Raw genomic sequence first — 23682 nt, 5'->3', positions numbered from 1 at the left:
TACCATCGCAGGACACGGGTATCACTTAAGCTTACACTCGTCCGAGAATTGCAAAAATGCGTGCCAAAGGCTTAATAAAATTCGGCGCGCGTAGGTGACATCGGGCCTATAAAGTCTCTCACGGTACCCCCGCCCGAAACTCGGGACCATGAGGCCCGAATGGGCATCCGAATGGATGAGAACTATGAGAGAACGTATCACGGTCACGTTTCGAATTCATATTATCTAACAACGAATTGATGGAAGGAAAATATACGCCGGGAGATTACTGAAAAGGATTACCTGTTTGTACAATATCCCAAAAGTACATGTTTTCGCACGTGTACGATATAAACGTATCGTGTAAAACGTAGAGATTTATACATTTGTGTATTCACGTACATACAGGCACACGGAGCCGATGCCGTTGACTTTTAAATTGAAGGTAACAACGCCGAGAAGGAACGAACAGATTCCCCAGTGTGAATAGGTCTGGGAACCTCGTAGAAATTTACGTCACGTTCGGAACGCGCGAACTACGTGCCCAAGTGTCAATAATAAAGTATTTGAATCTATATACAATGAGTGCTGTTTTCTAATCGTCGTATTATAAGGTAATTTATTGTCGTTACTCATTGACACTGCACGAAGAACATTCGATCCTGCCGAGTTGCCGGTACGCTGCTCCTGTTGCAGTGTCTTTAGAAATGACGAGAAACCTGCCAACAAATCTGACCGCACGTTAGCTGCATGGCGAGAAGTAGGCATGTCCTTAAAATGCATAACGATACTTTAAACGACGCTTCTGTGCCCGGTTAAACGCGCTTGTGGGATAAAGACTACTGCGGCAGGAAAACGAATCCATTTAGATCCTCGTAAGTAATTAGAATTCACGACAGTCACCGCATGAAGGAGGGCTGACGTGAAAGATTTGACGTACCCACCATTACTCCTAGACTCACTAAAAACATCTCAAGATATAAACAAGTTTTGATCACGCGGGGCCCTACGAAGAACGAAGAAATTCAAAAGATACTTTTCCCCGTCCTCTTTTTCTCTTCTCTTCACTCAATCGGATGCCTTAATCTCGCGCTTAAATGATCGTCCGTCAACAGGGTCGAACTCCTTTTTACGCACATGTATGTTTGTTTGTTTAATATAAATATTCCTCGTCTGCTCCTATGTCTTTTCAACTAGAGCCACCGTGGTCAGGTTACTCAAGAAGTAACGAGGGCCCGGGAGAAAAGGCAATGGAGAGAACGAGAAAGAGAGTACGACTGGGTAAGGCAGAAGAAGAGAAAGAGGGAGATAGGAAGGCCGGACTCCCTTCCGAGAAGAACTGTTGGTCCATCGAACAGAGAGCCAACTATTCTAGTATCAGAAGCCTTCGGGCTATGTATCGTTTTGTGTCCATCTCATTTTACACGGCGATGTAAGCAGGCTTTCCGAATATTCTCTTGGGCAACTTGCTTCACTCGGTTTATTGAGTCACCCAAATTATCCAAGTCACGGAGTCAGCGGGATTGGGGCCGCTGCTTTTCGCGTAACTAACACGTTATGGACAATAAGTACATAGTATAACCTGTAAGATGATACGCGATCCATTGCTGACTAGATTCCCACCGATCCTATGATAATAACTAATGACGTAAAGACGGTACAAATAAGGACTGGTCCCAGTGACGCCATTCAAGACCAGTTGTGCAGGCTTGGCCAATATTCTCACCGTTGGCCAGTACAGTTAACTTTTCAACGTCTCAGGCGAATTTCTCTCTCCCTACGCTAGCCCTCACTCTGGATCCCAGACCCCCTGAGGTTCGATTGTAGCCATTCTTTCCATATAAATTGTACCATCGGCTCATATCAGTGTATCCGCAGCATACATTTACGGTGAAACTTTGCTTGGATACAAAGTTGTAGGATGGCTGCTGCGTACGCTTGATTGAAGCGTCTAGCAGCGTCTAGTAAATAAGATTTGTGAAAATTTGACGAATATTCAATTTCCGTCCCCACGTACCAAACAAGACGGAAGGACGAGATTCGAGAATTGGGAGTACGGATGTAACATGCAGTATATTGCCTCGAGAGCGCGTGCTAGTCCTTTAATCTCAACCGTCGAATATCCCATGGATGATCGTCAAAATCGATAATAGTTAAGTTCACTCTGCATTCGATGGCATGCCTGAGGGAATCATAGTTCTTGGTACTAATAAAACATGTACTATCTAACTGTCCATCTATATCTATGTATATATCCATCTGTCTGTCCACCTGCCCACTTGTCCACCTTATATCTACACCCTAACCCTTGCTAACAAGCTCATGAATATAATCGCAAACGTGTCTATTTTTCGTGTCTCAGGTCAAAGTGACTGTCTTGGACAAAAACGACGTTGCCCCGACATGGAGATCTGGACCGTGGAAGTTCGAGGTATCCGAGGAAGCGCCACCTGGTACATTGATCACGGTCCTTCGAGCCAACGACCCCGACACCATCGGAACGTTGAAGTACACCCTGGTACCTCGTCCAGAAGTGAACGAGGTCGCGAATGAAAACGAGGGCGACACTCAGTTCAGTCTGGATCCATCGACGGGACAGTTGAGGCTTGCAGAAGCACTGGACAGAGAGACCAAGGAGAAATATGCCCTGAGAGTTCGTGCCGACGACGGAGTGCAATACACCGACGTCACTCTTACCGTCCAGGTAAGACTTGGAGACCTTTAATCATCTTTAGAAACGCGGCACTATGCAGCTAGGTTATTATATTCAGAGCTACACTCACAGTTCGTTATATTCGTCGGAATGGGCTGGCGGTAACGTCCACTTTGACTCGGCGTATGTGTCTTTCTTCTCCTCAACGCTAATAACACAATAGCTCCAGCTATTAGTATCTCCTTAAGCAAAACCAGAAACTTCTCATGCAGAACGACAACTCACGACAGGTGTGAAATGAATACGAATGCTGTAAACACAGTACACCACCAAACTGATGAACGAACTGAGAACAAAGCCCCTTAAGTATTCAGGGTTTTATTGATCTGGATTTAAGAGAGGCTCTTGAAACAAAGGTCAGCTACGAGAAAAGAATGCAACTAGCGTACCAACTGATAACGATTTCAAGATAGGATCGTATTGAAGATCGTTGGAAGCGATTAGTTTCAATCAAAAAAAACTAAACTATTTTTACAAAGAAGTCTTGTCAGGATTACTTGCTTTTGTAATGTTACAATAAAAATTAAAATAAAACCATAATTCTCAGATCAGACTTTTCCGCTAGCATCGGTGATCCACCGTAGAATACCTTCTTTACTCGTAATTAACGTAGTATCCGACGAAACCCAATAGCCAATAGCCGATAGCCAATTGGCATTGAACAGAGCAGGAAGCGAAGACTGACCTTTGTGCCCTAGAGGCGCGTGCGCGTGGGTTCAGCTTCCCATTGCATCCCGTTCCGACGCAAGCAGCCGCCGCGACGCCAAGCCAGGAAATACCGACCCGATCTAACCCACCTTCGGTTAGCTGTCTGATAAGATGTGCTGCTTTTATAACGGGCTTTACGTGGTTTATCATTGGAAAATTCCCAGGGATGACGAGAGTCACGAATCCCGGTTTTGAATAGCGGCTTAATCACGGTCAGATTAAAAGTAAGAGCGGGGCAAGAGAGAGAGAGAGAGAGATAAACGAAAATTACTAATACACGAAAGAAATATTATGGTATACTTTACCACCGAGGAGAGTATCATCTTTTTATTCGCGTTGTTTTTCGCGGCTGCAATTCGTCGAAGCAATTAAATGCACAGCAATCAATACTTACGGTCAACTAACACTCTTCGTTAGCTGGAAACGTCGTTCCGTCTTTCTCGTACACACACGTTCCCAAGGAGCATCTCTCTTCATCGCTCTGTCCCTTTTTCTTCCTCCTGTAACGCTCCCTTCATCTCTTACTCTTGTGCTCGTTCGGCCTCTTACTTCCCCCTCCGTTCTCTCTCTGAAAGGGATAAGGAACGACAATCCGATCATAGTTGACCGCACACATCCTTGGAAGAAGAGACGCGCCTTCTCGATGGACAGTTGCGGAATCTCTTCCTTCCCTCGGTCCCCCAGTATCCCTCACATCCAGCATCATCCCCCCCTTACCACCAATTCCAGTATCCACCAGGCAGCGCGTCTCCTCATCATCTTGAGGCTCGGTTAGTTTTTGCAAACCCCTCCACCGCCATTACGGTCTTTCATCCAAGAAGCCCCTAGACATCTTCAATCGCCCAATTCGGAATGCCGTTCGAATTTAAACCTGGCTCGCGTTCCTTTCTCCTGTGAAGATTAATTTTTTTATGGTATAGATATCACGTACTTGGAACGGAACGGCGGCATTCAGTCGACTTGAAACCTCTATCCATCCAAGTCGAAATATCAGTTACAATTAAGTTTTGTGGGTAAAGTGGTGTTTCAAAGGATGTTTGGGGGAGTGTAAATCCATCAGCTGTTTCTGAGTCGGTTCTCACTCGCTGCTACGGAATCCTCTCCAAACCATTTGCGCTTGTATAATTTTTACAAGACCCTAAACAGTATTTACTCGTTGTATCAAACGTAACACGATTATAATATTACCTTTTCATCTAGAGATAAAGAAAACTCTTCCTGCTGCGCTGTTCCAGATAACGGACACGAACGACAATGCCCCCACATTCCAGGCCATGGCTTACTCTTTCGACGTTCCTGAGAACGCCCTCAGAGGAAGTCGCGTTGGCCAGGTGGTTGCCACTGACATCGATGGCGAAGGGCCCAACAGCCAATTGAGCTACGCCTTGATTTCCGACTGGGCTAACGATGTGTTCTCACTGAACCCAAACACCGGGGTTTTCACGCTGTCTGCCAGTCTCGACTACGAACAGGTACCTATAAAATAATGATAATTTAGAAACGTTGTAAAAATTGCAAAATAATTATTGATTCGACGACATGATCGATTGAAAGTCGGTATGGTGCGCCTACAAGATAATTTTTCGCATAAGTCTCATATAAATTATTGACAACCCCGTTGAAACTGAACCCTGGGAATAGGCACGTGTAATCGTTACCGTCGACCGAGTCAATTAAGGATTTATGTATGCCGTCGTTAGTGTAGTGTCCTCGCTTGATCTCGTTCGTTTAAAAATATGTCGCACGGTAGCTAACCACCGAATACGAACAGTTTATGAAACAGGACATGCTACGTGCGTAAACATGACTTTCATCACGGTATAAATGGGGGGGAAAAATATCCTGTTTCGCTACACTAGTTACTACGGTCGACGCTATAACCTGCACCGAGTCCCGAGATAAAAATCAAACTGGTTCATAAGGTGTCGCACTAGGTAAAAATACGTCGTAAATACCCATGTAGGTTACAAGCAGTTTGCTGGATATTATTCAACGTCTCTATTCAGGACATAAATTAAAAAAGAAAAGGGTAGTAATGTAGCCTACTTTTTTTCTCCTACAAGTTTCAGCATATTTTCAACTTAATTGCATATTTCGAAAATCGCATTAGACTATATTAATTGTTAGCAAATCTAGTTCAATTAGAGGTATCAAATTTCAGTCGCTTGAACTAACGACATTCAAAACGAATACGTACTGTTCACTGGAGAAAAAAAAATGGTCTCCAACGCTTCGGAGACAGGACTGCATGCTTGGGTCTGAAAGAAAACGAAATCTATATCGATCTCGGCGTATCCACATAGAAATATTATGTATATGGTGAAGGGACTACGATCAAAATCCAGGATCAGAACGAGGACCCCTATCACGAAGGACTGACTATTGCCTCAGGCCACGATAACGGACGGTTGGTAGAGATGCCTTCAGCGCTATTCCTACACCAGGCTTAGCATTGGGCTAAGATTAAAAAATTTAAGCCTGACAGACGTGTACGGGTCGCTTCTAATGCTAGGTCCGAAGTCCTGGTGGTTCAGCACTCGAAGGAACCTGTGGCGGCCGAAGATCTGGACGGGGCGGAAAGAAAAGCGAGGGGGGGTTAGAAGAGAACGGCGCGGCGAAGAGGGGGGGGGGGGGGGGGGGGAGAGACGGGGGAAAGGCCGCTTATAGAACCCTTCATCAACCTAAACGCCCTAACAGATACACGCCAAGATTAACAGCCGAGTGAGCTCCGCGCAGACGATGTTCAAACACATGGAGGAGAGCATTCGAAACACAGAAACACAGTGATTTTAACACAACGCACGATTATATCGGTCGGGTTCGTCGATTTCTTTTAAAAAGCATTAAATGTAGGCTTGTTTTCACCGAAAAGCCGTGGAGGCGAGACAGACCGTACCAATTTTGTTCGCCAGTCGCAAATCAATGAACGAGTGTAAACTTACCGTTACATTAATACAATTCACGTAAGTGTAACAGTTCCGTAGATAAAGTTTAAGCATTGGGTACGGGCGTGTTGAAACAATTCGACCATCTATACATGTACGTATACATATCAATACGTACAAATAAAAACGAAAAAAATCATACTTCGTTGATCCAGGGAAAACGGGTTCGCAAGAGATGAATGATCATGGAACAGAGATCGATGCGGGATATTCAATGAATTTTATAGCAATAAATGAGAAATGACCTCTTTAAAATCGATCATGTACCATATTCAATCCATAATCCGGAGCAACTTTAGTTTTTTACTTTCATAACACAGACTTCAATCAATTCTGCTTAACAAATCGAAAAAAGAAGTCACGAAACTCAAGTAAGATATGTGCAAGGATAGGTTGCGTCGTGGATAAAAAAAAAAGACGTTAAACTTCTTTTTGTTTTCAATTAAAAAACCTACCAACCTACAGCGTGAAACTATAATTATCTCTTACGTCCAGGTTCAACACTATATCCTCGTCGTTCAAGCGACTGACGGAGGACTTCCGGCTCTATCATCGACCGTGACAGTTTACTGCAACGTTATCGATCTCAATGACAATGCCCCGGTTTTTGAGCCTGGCCCACACGCCACGGAAGTACTGGAGAACGCGACGATCGGTACACCGGTGTTATCAGTGGGTGCTCAAGACTTGGATTCAGGTGACAATGGAAACATCGTTTACGCGATTGCCGGCGGCGACGAGAACGGTGATTTCGGAGTCGCCCTGAACGGGACGGTCTTTACCAGGAAATTGTTAGACCGTGAAACACGACCGCTGTATAATTTGGTCCTGAGCGCCACCGACTGCCCGAAGCCACCTTATCGACCTCTGTCATCTACGGTTCAGGTGAGCAAATGTGAAAGAACAAGTGATAAAATGGTAAAACCAGGTCTTTTACTATTTTGCGATATTTCATCAAGGATTTAGACGAGTCGTCGGCTAGTCATCCAATTAGCGAAGAGTCAGAGAGCGGTGCGTCGAATCTAATTAAACAGCTCGTCTCCGCCCCTGATTCGCATTGAGTCGAAGAATTCCATTTCCGAGTCACTCCTCCACGACTGTCTTAATTGATTTAGCCTTCACCCAGCAGATAAGACTCGTATAGTTAAACCACACACTGGCGACAAGTATAATATTGCAGTAGTTTCATAACCCCGCGAATACATAAGAATTACTAGTGTATTTTGACAGGATATTGCTGAAAAACATAAGAGTTGTACGGAGGTACATTGCTCTGGGAAGACTATTTTTTTCTCTACCTAATCACGCAACTCCGTAAACTCCTCCCCAATTAACGAACCGCGTACCGTGACACAAGTACGAACGCTCTGTGAAAGAGACCATCGGCTAAAAAATAAGAATGATAAAAAATACAATCCTTGTTGCCAGATCACCGTGGTACTACTGGACGTGAATGATGTTGCCCCAGAATTTATTTCACCGAATCAAACTACCATAATGGAGAACACGCTGGCAAATACCGTGGTGATGGCTATAAAGGCCGTCGACCGTGACGAAGGTCGGAACGGATACGTCGAGTACAGCCTCGAGGAGCACAACAAGCTTCCCTTCAGTCTCGGTGCAGTTGATGGTCTCCTCCGGGTCTCCGGCGCTCTCGATCGCGAGCATAAGCCAAACTACACACTGGAGGTGACGGCGAGAGACAGAGGAGAACCCTCTAAATCATCTTCTACTACTATCGTCGTTACCGTACTCGACGAAAACGATAACTCCCCGATATTTGATCCGAGGCAATACTCAGCGACAGTTGCAGAGAACGCCAGCATAGGCGCCAGTGTTCTTCAGGTACGCCTCGACGCCATTTCAGAAGAGAATAAAAACGTTCCATCTTTCGGTCCTCTCTTGCTGATCGTGCAAGAAAACCTGGACGTAACAAGCGTATCCCAGTCTCAATCGATTTCACGTGAAATGTGGTACCCTTTACAGGTTTCAGCTACGGATCTGGACGAAGGTGCAAACGGTAGAGTTCGTTACAGTATTGCGGCTGGTGACGACAACCGGGATTTCACCGTATCCGAGGACGGTGGTGTAATCAGGGTTGCGAAAAATCTAAACTTCGAACGCAAGGCAAGGTACCTGCTGACGATCCGTGGAGAAGATTGCGCTACCGAACTTGGCGAAGCCTCGCTGGACGACACGGCTGAAGTGACGATTTCGGTTCTGGACATAAACGACAACGCGCCGGTCTTCCTCGATACTCCTTACCTAGCGCACGTGATGGAAAACATGGTACCGCCTGGAGGCGGCTTCGTGATGCAGGTGAGTTTTTCGAAGATCAAGGCGGACGATTTTTTTGGTTAAGAAGTTGCCACCCACTTCCTGGTATCACGAGAACAGCTGTGCTTAGAGCGACGTGGCAGATGAATACTCGCCCCTGAATTAGTCCTTTTGGTATAACTGGTTCCCTCGTCCGTTCCAGGTGAAGGCATACGATGCCGATACTCCGCCATACAACGATCAAGTTCGTTACTTCCTAAAGGAGGGGGACACGGATTTGTTTCGTATAAACGCGAGCACCGGAGACATCTTCCTGCTGCGGGCACTGGACAGAGAAATGGTCCCGGAATACACGCTGACGCTGGTCGCTATGGACACGGGTAAGTCGGCATAGAGCCACAAAAGATTTCTAAGTCCTCTTTCCCAACGGTTATTGACGATCTTGTCATCATCTGGACGCGCGTTGCCCGCCATTATCACGATCAAGATCACCGGTCTGCGACCACTTGCCACCCGAGATACGTCGCGGATCATTGTTAGCCGGATTGTCCGACTGTCTTAGATAAAAGAAACAGCCGAAGGTTGGTTATATGGGTGCGAGTTGCGAGTGGCTTGATGTCGTACACGTAAGAATTAGCATACTGCTCCCGCGCTGGTTCAGTGTGTAGTGTCATTGGATACGTCGCGTCGCGTCGTACAGTTTCGAGGTAGCAAAGAAGGAGGAGGATGAGGAGAAGAAGAAGAAAAAGAAGAAGAAGAAAAGGCGACTCTTTAACGAGGGTTATCGATTGCCCTCACCGCGGCCTCCGACCTCGACTCGATATGCGGAAACTTTACTCTCAAGGGTTGAATTTTTTCCTTTCCCCACATCCGCCAGTAGTTCGATTCGATACTATGAAGGTCATTACCGCAACCTGTCTTCTCGGTTGAAGTACGCTGCAGTTGCACGATGCGCGCGAAGTGTAATGCTTGGTCAGGCATCAGAGGTATATGGGGAGGGACTCCTGGAAGGGAATCCCTCTCGCCCTTCTCACCAACACCTCACCTCTTACCACCAAGTTACGCTCCGTGTCCACCGTCCGGCGTGTGATGCACGCATGCGCGATACAGTCGCGGCCAGAGTGGGCTCTCGTAGATATAGATGGGAGATAGAGACACGCGGAGGTCGAAACAAAATAAACCAATAGAGGAAACAGGAATGCGGGACTGCGAAGGCTCGAGCCTAAGGCTGTCCTCACACCGACGACAACCTCGCCCGACGCCTACCGCGTCCGTTCTTTAACCAAGCTAGAATATACGTGTATATACATATACATAGATATATGTATAGGCAGAGGTAGGAGTATATGTACCTCGTTTGGCCCCCGGACCACCCTTTGATTTTAAGTTGGGTCGCTCCGTTCCTCCGCGATTAGAATCTCCAGAGAGCTGCGATTGACCTTACGAATGACCGATACGAGATCGATTGGTCCGAGCACACCCGTCTAAAAGGAGCTTCACCGTAATTTTTTCGATGACGAGAAAGACGATCGTAAACAACGCTAAATCCACAAGCGAATAATCGCGTATACAACAAGATAAGAAGTAAGTATTCTCAGGACGTGAAATTTTTAAAAAGATTTACGCAAATTTTAATTCCATTCTAATCCTGTGCGTAATGAATACTGTAAAATGCGACAATTTGAAGAAAAGATCCGCATAATACGTGATTGCGGCATCAGCAGTTGAATTGGATAAATTGTTTTGAAGATCTTCGATACGAAGGGCTAGAGCTGCATGCCGTTAGCGGCGTGAACATAGCCTTAACGAAGCGGTGGAAGAGAGAATCGGGTCCAAGTTGGACCGCGAGTGGATACAGAATAAGGTGTAAGGCGTAAGGTATAAGGTATAAGGTGGGTACCTACTCACTCGGCCCCGACTCACGGATTATCTGTGCATCAAACCTCGCGGCGACCGATACGAGTTCTCATATTATTCTTAGCTGCGTGCAGCGATAGGTACGAACGACACGCGAGACTAATCAAACGCCTCGATAAAGAGAGTTTTTAAAAAAACTATGAGTATTTAACGCGCCGCTAAAGAACAAATCATTACCCAAATTCGTACACTCGTTTTATTTCGCGACAGAGAACGTGGACAAATTGATATTTAAATGCTCGGTATTTGCTCCAACTGTTTTTCTTTTATTATCACCAGTCCTTTTTTATTGTACCGTTCCTCCTTAACATTGGCTATAGTATTTGAACAGCCTGTTATTACGCATGATTGAAACGTCTGGCAAAAGAAAGAAATATATACAAAATAAATTAATAAAACAAACCCTAATCACAATCCTACAGTGGTGGTCTGCAATTATATAAACGATGCCAATTGATCGATTCCCTGCCATTTATTAGTATGTATGTATAATATAGTGGATCATGTTGAATACATGATAAGGAAGAGCAGCGTTGACGTTCAACCGCTGTATTTCCAGCAATTCTGAAATTGCCGAATTCCATTATTCGTCGGAGGTTGAAGAATTTTAATATTGACAATATGTAATTATTCTCAAATGTTAATTTGGGCTCTGATTCGTTTAAATGAACGATTGAATTCCGAAAACGTGCAACTTGAGCTGCATACGTACACATGTGTCAGGAACGTTTACGGATAACACGTGCAACTATAGCCATTACTTCCACAGCATTTCATATTGTAAGAGTAACAGTTCGCCACAGCTATATAATATTGAACATCCGAACGTTAAACATAAAGCTGAAACCCACTGCACACCTCGCATTATGCATCCGAAGCTTTAACCACCGTTTAGGCGGACATAAATGTATATAATTGGCACTCTTTCGAATGTTAGAACAGACCTGAAAAGTTGAATTTCAGAAACGTCGTTAAATGAAAAGATTATACCCGTGCATAGCTGTCGCTCGGGTTAAGGAACCAGTTATACGCGTCTTATTGTTGCAATGCATCGATTGAAAACGTTGCGATCGTCTTTAACGCTCCCGTTGACTTGTATTCTTTGACGTGCTTAACAATAATCACGAAGTGATGAAGTCGTGTTAAAAATAATATTAAAAAATCTAAAATACAAAAATAAAAGACTAAATATCTTATTCTCTAGGTAAAGATGTTACGGTATAACAGAGCATTCTTCATTATTTCTGTAATATTTACTATCAGTGTATTCTTCGTTCTTTTGGACGATCTCAATTTATCCCAAGGCGATTGCAGCTGTTTTGACTGGTCCACTCTTGTACATAGATACATAGGCGTTACTCGCCACGCTTATACCCGCGCGTTATCAGAGAGATGGCAAGGGTAAATAAATAAAATAAAATAAAAAGTAACCCAACTTCTCAAGTACATAGCGTATTATATGCAATATAAAATTAACCAGCGCATACAAAAGTCGCCACTTTATACGTGTATTCCACGGAATAATCCCATACGCAACGAAAATACGTATAACTGCTGGAAAATTAAACCGTGAGATTTTCATTCCGATTGCGATTGATGTGCAAAGTTTAAGAATAAAAGTAAAAGGATAAACTTAACAATGTAAATCGCAAATCAGTTCGGAACCTTCGCTACTTCGAAGTTACCAGTGAATGCGTCCGCTAGAACGACGCGCGTGATTGGTTGTTTGCCGTATTCGTGTTACTATACCCGTACATTTGTATCCAAGGTGTGCGTGGATGCGCGTGAATTCGTATGTAAACGTGTACAACTTATACGTTGCGTACACACCGTACACACCAACATTAGCTGCACGGACGTGGGATGGAGGAGGTAAGACCGGGCGAGCTGCAACGACGGTATGTAGGCATCTGAATTCTGAAGAGACAAAGTGGCTTCGATCGCGGTGAACAGTACCTACAGTACCTACCGTACCTACTAGCACTCACCGCGCTTATATACACGCCTTGCTTGTGCATGTACATGATGAAGAAGTATACGTAAATCGTATATGCACTCGATGTAGAGACGCGTGCGTACATGCATATCATACGTATAAGCATCGGCAAAGCGCGCGGGGATATCCAGCGTGCCCTGCGGGCGGCCACTTTATATGCCGGCGCTGAATTCCGTAATTTCGTCCTCACTCGACGACATTAATTACCCGAGTATCCCGAAAGCTTATTTTCGCCCCCGACGAGGCGCGGCGGGCACTTGGCTTAAACCCTTGGAAGAATTGAGCCTCGCGGGGCCGATCGTTCAGCTCCGAGATCCAAAAGATCACCGACGCACCCGGGCGTACGAGTACGTATATACACATAACACTGGACTTATATCGAAGTAACAAGAATCTTGTACTCGATACCGGATACGTGGCTGCAGGTGGAGATCGTGAGGGTCTCAACGACGCCAGCCACAGTCACACCCTAGAAGAAAGATGCGCGGTAGGGCCCCTCTCCGACTAGCCTTCGATAATAATGCACGCTATGTATGGTCGTGACGTGCAACTATGATAATCGCCGAGAAGGGTCTCATCTCGATCGTGATTATATGTGGGACCCAAATTTAAACGGGCGAATATTCGTCACAGAGCTATAAATTGTTACATAACAACTATTCTAACTGGTCCATACAATATACATGTATATATAAATATACATACGTAGATAGATTTGGTGGCGAATTTGAATAATCGACTATTGATAAAGAGGAATCCGAAGCGAACGGGGTGTCAGGAACTGAGCGCCGGGGCGCCTCGGCGTCGTCGTCACACCCCGACAGTCGAGGTCCCTGCCATCTCGCGAGGCGGGGGCCTCCAGAGTTGTGACGCGCGATTATGATAATCGTTCACCACGGCACCAAGCGCCTCGCGGTCCCGTGATCCTCCACTCCTTAGGCACATCTCTTCTTGTTCAGCTTTATTCTTCCTCTTTTCAAACCCATTGTGTAGGCATGTACATACGTGTACATACATGCGTCGGTCGATCCCAAGCTCTCCTTGCATTATTGTATGCTGTAGTACATCTATGCATGTACTTTATTCGAACCTTAGGATCGTTACTCTCTTTTATTGGCGTTGAAATAAAATGTAATATGCAACCATGCACAAACCAAACCGTTTAACCGTTCAAATTTCAAATGAATTATTTAACGAGGTAATGTAAGTTTCTGTTGGGAGGATTTTCTTCTTTCGTAACAGAATATTCCTTCGCTGTATATAATCTTTTCAAGTGTCTATAACGGTTGTATAATTCTCGAGATATTGTCTCTCGCAGCTGCGTGACTTGTCACGCCGCAGTCGAAGTAAACGCAATATAATATCGTAACGTAATTGATGAAATTCGGTTGTAGAAATATTTCACTAGGATTTCATAAGACTGGCCAACGGTACAGAGAATACCATTCGTTCATGTAACGAATTCTTCCTCGAACCATCAAGTCGGGTGTAAAAGCTCAAGAAGAAAGGAAAAATCAGTTAAAACGACTTTGATTTGGACCAAAAGTGGATAATCTTAGAATCTTTCGCTGAACGGAGTATATGATACTCTATTATACCTGCAGATATACGTCGAACCCTTTTACACTTTGAGTGCAGCACCCGACTCTGAGAAGCACCGTTCCACAGAGGATCGTTACGATTAACCGATTATACACTTTGAAAGACAAGTAAATTGCTCTAATAAAACTGCCGAGTTATTTATTGGAAAATTCACGTTAACTAACGCACCAATCCAGTTTTCCAAGAAGCTGCTCGCGGTTCCGTTGAAACCAATGGACGTGTTTCAGGACTTGGTATCGAGAATTTTTTAACTCACTAGTTCCTTCTCCAAATTGTAAAGTATGAAATGTGCTTGGCATATTTATGCACTGAGCCCACGCCATGATCAAAACAGGATATTGTTATAGAATTTGGTAAATTGTCAATGGGTTCTGACTTACCGCGTATGCTGTAAAAGGTGATATTTACCCTATAAATAGACTAAAGTACGAGCGTTCTATGTCCCTCTCAATCTTCCACTGCCACGCTAACTAACTGACCACAACTGTCGCTGGTTAATCAATCCGTTCCCGTGCGGCAAAAAGTGACCTCGCCTGATTGGCGATGTGACAAGAAGATGCGATAACCTTCCTCTCGCTTCTGTTCTTAATCAATCTCTCGGTACGTATACGTCAAGGGAGAACTTCACACTGTATGAGAAATGCACGCGCAAGAGATGATCTACAACGGTTGATCCCGATGTGCGGTTAAAACGGTTCGCCACCTCCATATTTTACCGCGATAGGACGTAGTGCGGGCGTATGGGCTTTGAATTTTCTGATGGAGGCGTTTCGCGCGGAACAATGGCGACTGGCCCGACAGCACAAGGTCGCCGTCAAGCTGCGTTCATCGCTTCTCAATGCTGGCCTCCTCTCGCTTAGTGCCTGGTCCCCGGACGCCGTCTCCTTCTTCCAGCACGACGTTACGCCCGAAGCGACGCGATGCACCAAGAGATTCAACGTGCGTCGCGAGGTGACGCTAATAGCGCGCACGGCTCGGCTAGCCTCATTGGCATACACACGAGTACACAACAGATGCAAGCAGCCCACATCTTCCTATATGGACGAATTAATGCACGCGCTGGTCATGGCTGCGATATCACTCAAAGATTTTATTTCCCAAATACCCGCCAAGTAGGATGTCAAAGAGATTAAGTCAATCGTGTACTACGTTCAAAGTTCACAATACCTTCTGTGGATGGATTGATCCAGGACGGAACTGGTATCCTAACAATCTGTTTCAAATGATCAGAAGAGAGGATTTAAACTATTGTGTCAAATCTCATCAATGTGAAGCGTCAAGACTACGAATGATTGAACTTCAGATAGTTAAATTAAAAAAAAATAGTTCACATTACCCTAGAGTCAAGATCTCGAATAATCGATCACAGAAAATTTCCATAAGACGTAAACCGATTACCCTAGAGGCTTTTAAAAATCAGATGCGTTCGACGTTTAAACCACCGATAATTTTCAATATTCGAAATTTTGATAATTCGAGGTTTTCACCTCGCGAAATGACAAGATTTGAAAGAAGAGAGAACCTTACTATGATCCGCATGCAAAAATGCAATTTTGATAAATTTTCATCATGTCGAAACTCGTTAATGTACGGTTTGAAGCGTTAAGCTCTCGCATACAAAAAAGTCTTCTTGTTCGCTTCAGAGTTAAGGGCCTGTGAGCACCTGAACTTTGATTTCCAGAGATTTCTTACTTGGTAACCGGTATTTTACCCTGTACTAAATAATACACCTGACGTAAAATAACTGATTATTGTTATTCCCTTTGCTACTAGCGGCAATTTTGATGCCCAAAGCAAGTTTTCAATTGTTTCTTTGAATTAATTTACAAGGTCTGTACTTTATCTGTGTACCTGGTGCTTCAGTCGTTTATCATGCATGTTGACGTGCAATTTTCTAAATAATTGTCTCGAGGCCGGGAATAAATCTCGCGAGGACAGGGTTATCTTCGGTTAATGTACGTAGGTAACAAAGAGTTCTGATACTCACACACAAACACATCCATAAACTAAATTTTCGCCGGTTTACTGCACTTAATCTTTGTCGAGGTAAAAAAATTCTAGAATAGTATTAATAATCGCATAGATTCATTAGAGTAGAACCTAAACGACATCCACATTAGACTTTAATATCGTCGACATCTCAATTCTCTACAACCATGTTAACTGCGATGTGTAGTACTTGTACCTAGTTGGTAATTAATTACAAGTACTTTTACGGTCTTGATGTTTCAATAATAATAGGAAAGATTTTCCCGAAGTGGATACGCAATATTTGCATGAACTTAGGTGAACTCCATATTGTTAGTATATACTACACCCGGTGAACAAATTTTTGTTTCAATAAATTTTTCATCCTGCGAATTGAATCTGAACTTCGTTCACGTGAAATATGAAACGCTGCAATTTGCCGCATGAATGCAGAATGTTAAAAAATTCTGAGAATACGAAGTAATCGATTAGTATTACAGGTTGAGCCGCTCACGACGTAGCAAGGGGTATAACGCTAAAGCCTAAAGAACGTGAAGCTAATCAAATGAGGTACTTTGAAATGGAACTATCTAGTTGAAAAGAATTGATAATCGGCAGAGGAATCTATGATCAGGGTACTAACGGTACGTGTAGCCGTAGCAAATTGTAGGCCACCAACGATAACCGCGAAGAACCAATTAGTCACGAGCCGCAAATATCATGCTTACGAACTATACCTCTAATAGTGATCGTCTAATAATTGGTAAGCGCCTGCATAGATAAGACGGCAATGCAGGTTGAGGGGATGGAGAGGCGGAAGCCCGGCAAGCTGAATCAGCCTAATTGCAAGAACGGCGGATATCGGAACCAAGGAGACTCCGTGGCCGGTCACCGTAAACCGTCCCGAGTTGAATATCCTTCCGTACATATCATTAGGTACAGAGCGCGTACTGGGGTATGTTATTGCATAGTTGCTAGCTGGCTCGGCGAGGCAAGGGAACACACATACACGGATACCCAAGGTATGCACATCCTTCAATTCCGCCGCACCGTCGCAATCTGCAGAGCCGAAGCGGACGGAGGCGCGGGGGGCATAGAAGATTTGCCTCGCTGGCCTTATTATGCTGTCACAGAATTCATCCGTGGGTTTCTACCGTCAGATCTGTCCTTTTCTTGCGCCCGCGCCGCGCCGCGCCGTCTTCTATGCGGCAAAGGTATACCTCGCGGCTACTTTCAGTTTCATTTCTCGTGCAGCCAATCCTCCGACATCGGAATGGAAGAAGGACCGCTGCAGCGCTCGACTCCTTCGGCAGGAGCCGTGTGCGTCCGTCCCCTCGGAGGGCATCTTATAAATCGAGTATTAACGAGTCCGTGAACGCCATGCGCTACAAAGGGTGTCGTACTATTTGAAATTCAAATTAATTGTTTTCGCCGAGTACACAGCGATATCGTCACGATAACGGGGCAAGAGATATCGCGGCAGAGCGTCTTTCGAGAAACACTTATCGTTTGCGATATATGTTTGTATCGTGCGACTCCTTTTTCTTCTGCTGCTTCTTCTTCTTCTTCTCCTTCTTCTTCCTCTTCTACGCCGCCTCTTTGCCCCTTTGTTCCGAACTCTTCTTCAAAATTTCACATTATAGACGCGAGCGTGTAAAAACTGCATTTCATTTTTTGTCTTATAGGGAAAAAAATTTGATTGGCTTCGTTTGATCCTAGGATCTTGTTTTCCATATATGCACCTATAATGCGCATCGAGATGCGGCGAATTAAGTCAGCGAAAACGAACGGCCGCGGTCTGCATCGGGGAGATTTTATTAAAATTGCAAACTGAGAAATTCGTGACGACAAGATTGGGCCGCCGCCGTTGGTATACTAATTTCTCTTTGCTTCGGCACGCGAAGATCGGGAATCAAACGTCTGGCGTTTCACCGCAATTTAATCGATCCCGCCCATGTATCAAAATCCAACTATAATATACGCGTAAGACGTGTGGATCAAGACCACACCAGGGCAACGATATAAACAAGTATACATGTATAAAATAAAATAAATTTGTTCGTAGCCCGGAGCTCTGTAATTTCCAATAAACTCCCTAAACACCTCGCGATCCGTTAACTCGATCAAGTTACTTCGCCGCGCGTTCCAATCAAATTACCCGCTGGGCACGAGCGCCAACCGAGACACCCCGTATGTACAAAACGTATTATACACGTACGAGTTGACGTGCGTGTGCATTGTCCCACGATGATGTCCATGCCTAGGCTTAAGAATACAGGTATAGGAGTGAAGCGAATGGCTTTGATGCGCGAAGCTCTCCGCAATTGGAAATATACTAGCCATTTATATTATATATATGGTAGGTAGATATACAGAGGATAGTGGTAGGTACATACACACTATAAAGGCAAGAAGAAGATAGAGAAACATGAGAAGAAAAAGGGAATCAGAGAAAGGCAGAAATTTTATCTCTGACAAGAAAATTGGGCCGGTGAGGCCAACAATGGGACTCGGTTCTTCTTCTCTGACTTCGTTCGCGCTGCACTATAACGGAACCTGTGCGCCCTGCCGCCCTAAGATACTCGGCACGAAACTTGGTCCAGACCATGGAAGGTGACCACGCTAAAGTTTGCCAGAGATTGAAAAGACTTCGTAACTCCGAACTATGCGATATAACGCGCTTACGTGTGCCCAACATCGTGGACCCCATCTCGATGCGCGGTGGTAATAAAATGAATCGATAAACTCGGATTTTTCTGTCATGTCTGACTTTTGACATTAAATCCAAGTGCCAGTGCACCGGTATTCTTTCATTCGAAAATAACGATGAATTTATCATGCTCAACAGGCATGATGGGCAATAATTTTTGCAAATAAGTAAAATCAATGATCAATATAAAGACATCTGATCCTGTGCGAAATACGAATGTAATCGACATGGGAAATGACACTCTGAACAGCGTAAATAGGCGTTGAAAACTTGAAATTAAAAACTCCATTAACAACTCGTGACCTTCGTTGGTATTAACTTGGAGGTGTACGAGCTTTCATTTACTTCGAGCTCGGTTATTCTTTCGGAAATAATCATTTCGTTTTCACGTCGCGGCCATGCGAAGCGAAAGAGCTAAAGAACCGAAGGTGGCTGCGGTGAATAGGGGATTGGAGCTATAGGGTTTTGTACGGTCAAACACAAAGGTTCGCGCGCTCGTGAAATCAGATGAAATTTGAGCGCGGACGAGCGTGCGTCTCCTTAATAGGCCGGGTTTTAGAAACGGTCAAATTGATCTTGACGAGAGAAAAAATGTCCTCCAACCCAATGGCTATATTATATCGGCGGTGCAGTTCTTAACTTCAAGCGTACCTCCACCATCATTGTATTATTTAATTGAATGTAAAATGACTGAATTTGAAAATAATTTCGATCACCACGAATTGCACATGCGTTTGAACGCCACTGAGGATAGTTGAAACTACCATTGAAACTTTTTCCCTACATGAAGCACAAAGATCAACAGAGTCAACCTGGAGAGTAAATTTTATGGAAAATTCAAGTGTGAGGGATGATTAGGGGAGGAGAGAGAGAGAAAGCTTTCATACCGCATACGTATTAGGCAACAAAATCTGGTTAGTATAAGTATATTAGCAGGAGGTACGAACGCGAAACCTGATAACCCTCGTGAACCTTTGTAACCGTCCTGGGGTCCAATCCCTTCTGCAAGCTCGTTCTCTTCGTTGGTTAGTGCTTACTAGTTACCGACTGACTGGTCTGCAGTGGCTGAGGCAGCAGGGCAGTCGTAACAATACCATAAATCATAATATTCAAATTAACAAAGGTTCAATAAATTAAAACTGCGGTTGTGCCCGACAGAGGCAAAGAGGCATGGATCCCCCGTTTCTCTCCCCCACACATCCACTTCCTTTGCTGCGTGTTAAACTTGGGCGAAGCCATTTCTCTCTTCATCTCGCTCCCGCTCTCGGTCTCGCAGCTTTTCGGTTTCTCTCTTTTTTTTCACAGCTTGTGGCCCGTAGGCGTAGCGGTCTGTGACCAAACGCCGAAAGTCAAGCCGACCTTACCGATGCCCGGTCGTCACTTATACCTTAAAGAGAGGGAACCTTCTGGCTGGCCGCCAGTGTAAACAGTAGAATTCGATTCTCTGCACCTTTGCTGCAGTGTTCGCTAGTTCGACCTCTCGCAGCGACTCGTGAGACGACGGAGGTAACGAAACTTCGTTGTTTTGCCTTAAGAGTTTTGTATTTATCAACGGCCGGACTCTCTCGCGCCTTTTTCTCCCCGATTGTCACCATGGGGGTACTTATACACCGTCGCTTATTTTTCGTTTATTCTCTTTCGTTTTTCCCCACCCTACTCACGTCCGTCTACCAACACTTTTGCTCTCTTATTCTCTCTCTCTCTCTCTCTCTCTCTCTCTCAATCTCCTCGGAATCACAATTGCCATTTGCATTCCGAGCAGTATCAACCCGAGTTTATTGAAACCGTCGACGAGAAAGCGATAACGACCTGAAATAACGCGGCATCACAAACAGTTACCTCTTATTTCAATCACATATGTATCCGTACGGCCAATGGAATGATAAAAGTATATCACTGCACTATTACACCCGCCCAACCCTCTCCTACCTTCTTCAAGTACACTGTTGAGGAATTGTACCGAATCCGATTTGAACCGACGTGTGTTGCACTTTGCACAAGTCTTACCGTACTATACACGTGGAAAGCACAACATCAAGCCCATTGCAATAACGTTCCTTGAACGACTTCGCATCCAGTAGAATGTGAACAAACTCGTATTCGCGTATAGGTAATGCCTACATCTCGTCGTTGCAAGAGGCCTTTACTTTATTCGATTGCCACTGGGCCCCACCGACCGATGGACAGACAGACAGACGGATGGACGGACGGACAGACAGCTGCAAAGTACACGTTAAACCATTCAGAGCAACCGATTAATATCATCCTACGAGATGCATAGCCTCGCGGGAGATAACTGAACTTCGAATACCTACTTACTATATACACGGTACATCGTGTGTTCACTCTAACCGGCTGATAACTTCGACTCAACTACCAAGCGATTATTATACCTGTACGGGTATCGTGAGAGTCACAGCCGCGACGCAACGTTGCGTTGCGTTGCGTTGCGTTGCGTTGCATTGTACCCGTGAAGAATGACACACGACCGCTTGTTTCCTCGACGACTAGTTTAGACATTAAGTGTCCCGGTATAGTTGGCAATTTTTACCATCTTCCTTTTTTCCTTTGTATAAAATTCTCCCGGCTCTGTAATCGCACATTGGTACGCAAGCGACGACTAAGGGATTTTATTGTACGTGTGGTCACAGCACGGGGCTAATCACAGATGAATTTGTCATACCCAGACGGCGGCGTACCTTGCGAGAAATCGCCATGAGATCTCGACTCTCGACTGTGTTTACCACCTCGGCGTGCGCATGTAAACGATAGCGTAGTCGACAAGCTTTGCTGCGGTATTTGTACCCCTTGAAGTCTCTGTATAATCTCGGTCTATGATATGCACAACGTACTACACGGACTAATGTCACTTGTCACCGAAGTGTTAAGGCCGGTTAAAAAAACGTAGTTTCAAGATTCTGGATAGATACAATGCATATTCATTTCAAATAAGTATTGATCAATTTCATGAAACCGGTTTTTAAACGAGAGAAACTGATAATATCTGGCACTTGCAACGTGCCAACTATCAGTCACGTTCCTCGATGATAATCGCTTCGAAATAATCGTACGAAATTTATTTCACCTTGAGTAATTTCCAGTTTCTCCAGTTTCTCCTCGAAGTTGAGGAACAATGGTAATTATAATAAATTTACCAGAACGGTTTCATTTCCAAACGTACATGAGAACATGCAGCTATAGGTACCACATAGACATACGACAATCTTATACCGATCGAATAGAGAGTAACTGACTGACTCTGTCGAGCTCGTTTACTTAATTGAACCAGGCTAGCCTTAAAAACGAAGAAACGAATGAAGGAACGAACAGAGTCGATAAGGAACGGTGTCCCGTTGCCTTAGCAAGCCCGACTTCCTCGCTGCATGATAGAGTTGGAATTTGCGGAGAGACACAACCACGTGCCGGGGATACCGCGGAGTCATTATTTATTCGATTTATTGCAATGGCAGTCGTCATCAGTTGCACGTTGGCTCTGTTCATCGATCAGATATTGATGTCTTCCGCATGCGCAAGGTGCCTCGGACGTCGGTACTCCGCACGATGCGCACTAGCAGGCATTTATATATGAATTGAAATCTCCCGCAAAACCAATCAACCTTGTAGATTCGCACGCCGAATACGCACTGAAGTATCAGAACGGATATACATATCGCGCACGCACAGACGATGCGTTATAATATTATTGAAATCACTAGCACAAGCGATTTTATCTTTTGATTAAAACTAACACGTTGATCGTCTTCTGGTAATGATGAAGTGACAACAATACGAGGAACAATTTCACTAAAAAATTCCTCATCATTTAATAAAAACCCGCTCGCCTTACCCTATTAATTTTCCAAAATATGTAGATGCAATGCCACTAACGGATGCCAACCGTAAAGTACGTACTTAAGTTAGGCAACGGACAGCACTTTGTCAACTTTCTATGGGAACTTATAACAACTCCCCGCTGTGATCCAACTCCATGAGTATGGACATGGTCCACGCCACGCCAGCGGTACCTGCCGTCTTCTTCTTTATTTCTCTTTCTCTCACAGGGTTGCCTTCGTTCCTCCTTCCTCCGCCTCATCCGCATCTCTCTCAGTTCCTATCTCGGTATCTCCCTTCCTCTCGCCTTTTCAACCTCTTGCCCTCGCAGTTCTCGCCTCTTCGCGCGTGAGTATGCTTCTCTCTCGGTCTGTCTATCGTTGTTAGGCAAGGCACTAACTCATTCTGGATTATGACCGTACGTACACATACTATCGCACGCAATCCCGTGGTCCTCGACGCTTAAGCATATACGTACGTCAACATCCACATGCAGAGGAATCGTCACGATATACTCAGTGTTCAAAAATTACCGAGAAATTCAACAAGTTTTTTGACAACATCTTGTAATGTATCTAGAATGAAGGTGTAAGGCGAAGAACATATTTCAAACGTTTTATATGCCGATGCTTTTCTTTTACAGAAAGAAAAATTATACATATAATGACAATGAACATAACGACGCAGGTTTTAACTTCTGTTATCTACCTCTAACATGTATAATCACCAAATGAATTGTGACTTTTTGTTATTCAATATAATATCACTGAATATCCTCTTGCTTCAGGTTCTCCACCCTTAACCGGTTCGGGAATCATCAAGATCGTGGTTTTGGATGTGAATGATCACAGCCCTGAGTTCGCTAGACAAGGTTATCAGGCTTCCGTTACCGAAAATTTGCCAGCTGGAGCTTGGGTCGCGAAACCATCCGCGTCCGACAAAGACGAGGGTCTCAATGCAAAAATTCGGTGAGTTGGCAAGATTTATATTTTTAGTCCCGACAGATTTCCGACCTCAACTAGGTACCGTGTGCAAT

The 23682-nt window shown here is 44.5% G+C and overlaps 1 protein-coding gene and 1 long non-coding RNA gene across 2 annotated transcripts in view; one reads left to right on the top strand and one right to left on the bottom strand.

Annotated features, from left to right (window-relative positions):
- Window positions 1-23682, top strand: part of LOC124299732 (cadherin-related tumor suppressor) — an 88438-nt gene that overhangs the window by 54645 nt on the left and 10111 nt on the right. Inside the window, exons 2-8 of the mRNA XM_046753039.1 lie at window positions 2342-2683; window positions 4636-4872; window positions 6841-7230; window positions 7774-8190; window positions 8332-8664; window positions 8825-9002; window positions 23434-23614. Of these exons, the coding sequence (XP_046608995.1) occupies window positions 2342-2683; window positions 4636-4872; window positions 6841-7230; window positions 7774-8190; window positions 8332-8664; window positions 8825-9002; window positions 23434-23614 (2078 nt within the window). The remainder of the gene's footprint in view (window positions 1-2341; window positions 2684-4635; window positions 4873-6840; window positions 7231-7773; window positions 8191-8331; window positions 8665-8824; window positions 9003-23433; window positions 23615-23682) is intronic.
- Window positions 3741-23682, bottom strand: part of LOC124299781 (uncharacterized) — a 35638-nt gene continuing 15696 nt past the window's right edge. The window contains exons 2-4 of the long non-coding RNA XR_006907062.1: window positions 4589-4876; window positions 4118-4291; window positions 3741-3968 (exon numbers count right to left, since the gene is read on the bottom strand). This is a non-coding gene — a long non-coding RNA (uncharacterized LOC124299781). The remainder of the gene's footprint in view (window positions 3969-4117; window positions 4292-4588; window positions 4877-23682) is intronic.

This window comes from Neodiprion virginianus, chromosome 3, assembly GCF_021901495.1.
Source record: "Neodiprion virginianus isolate iyNeoVirg1 chromosome 3, iyNeoVirg1.1, whole genome shotgun sequence".
NCBI lineage: Eukaryota > Metazoa > Arthropoda > Insecta > Hymenoptera > Diprionidae > Neodiprion > Neodiprion virginianus.
Note: the sequence above shows the minus strand (reverse complement) of the source record. Positions and strands in the feature narration are given on the sequence as shown.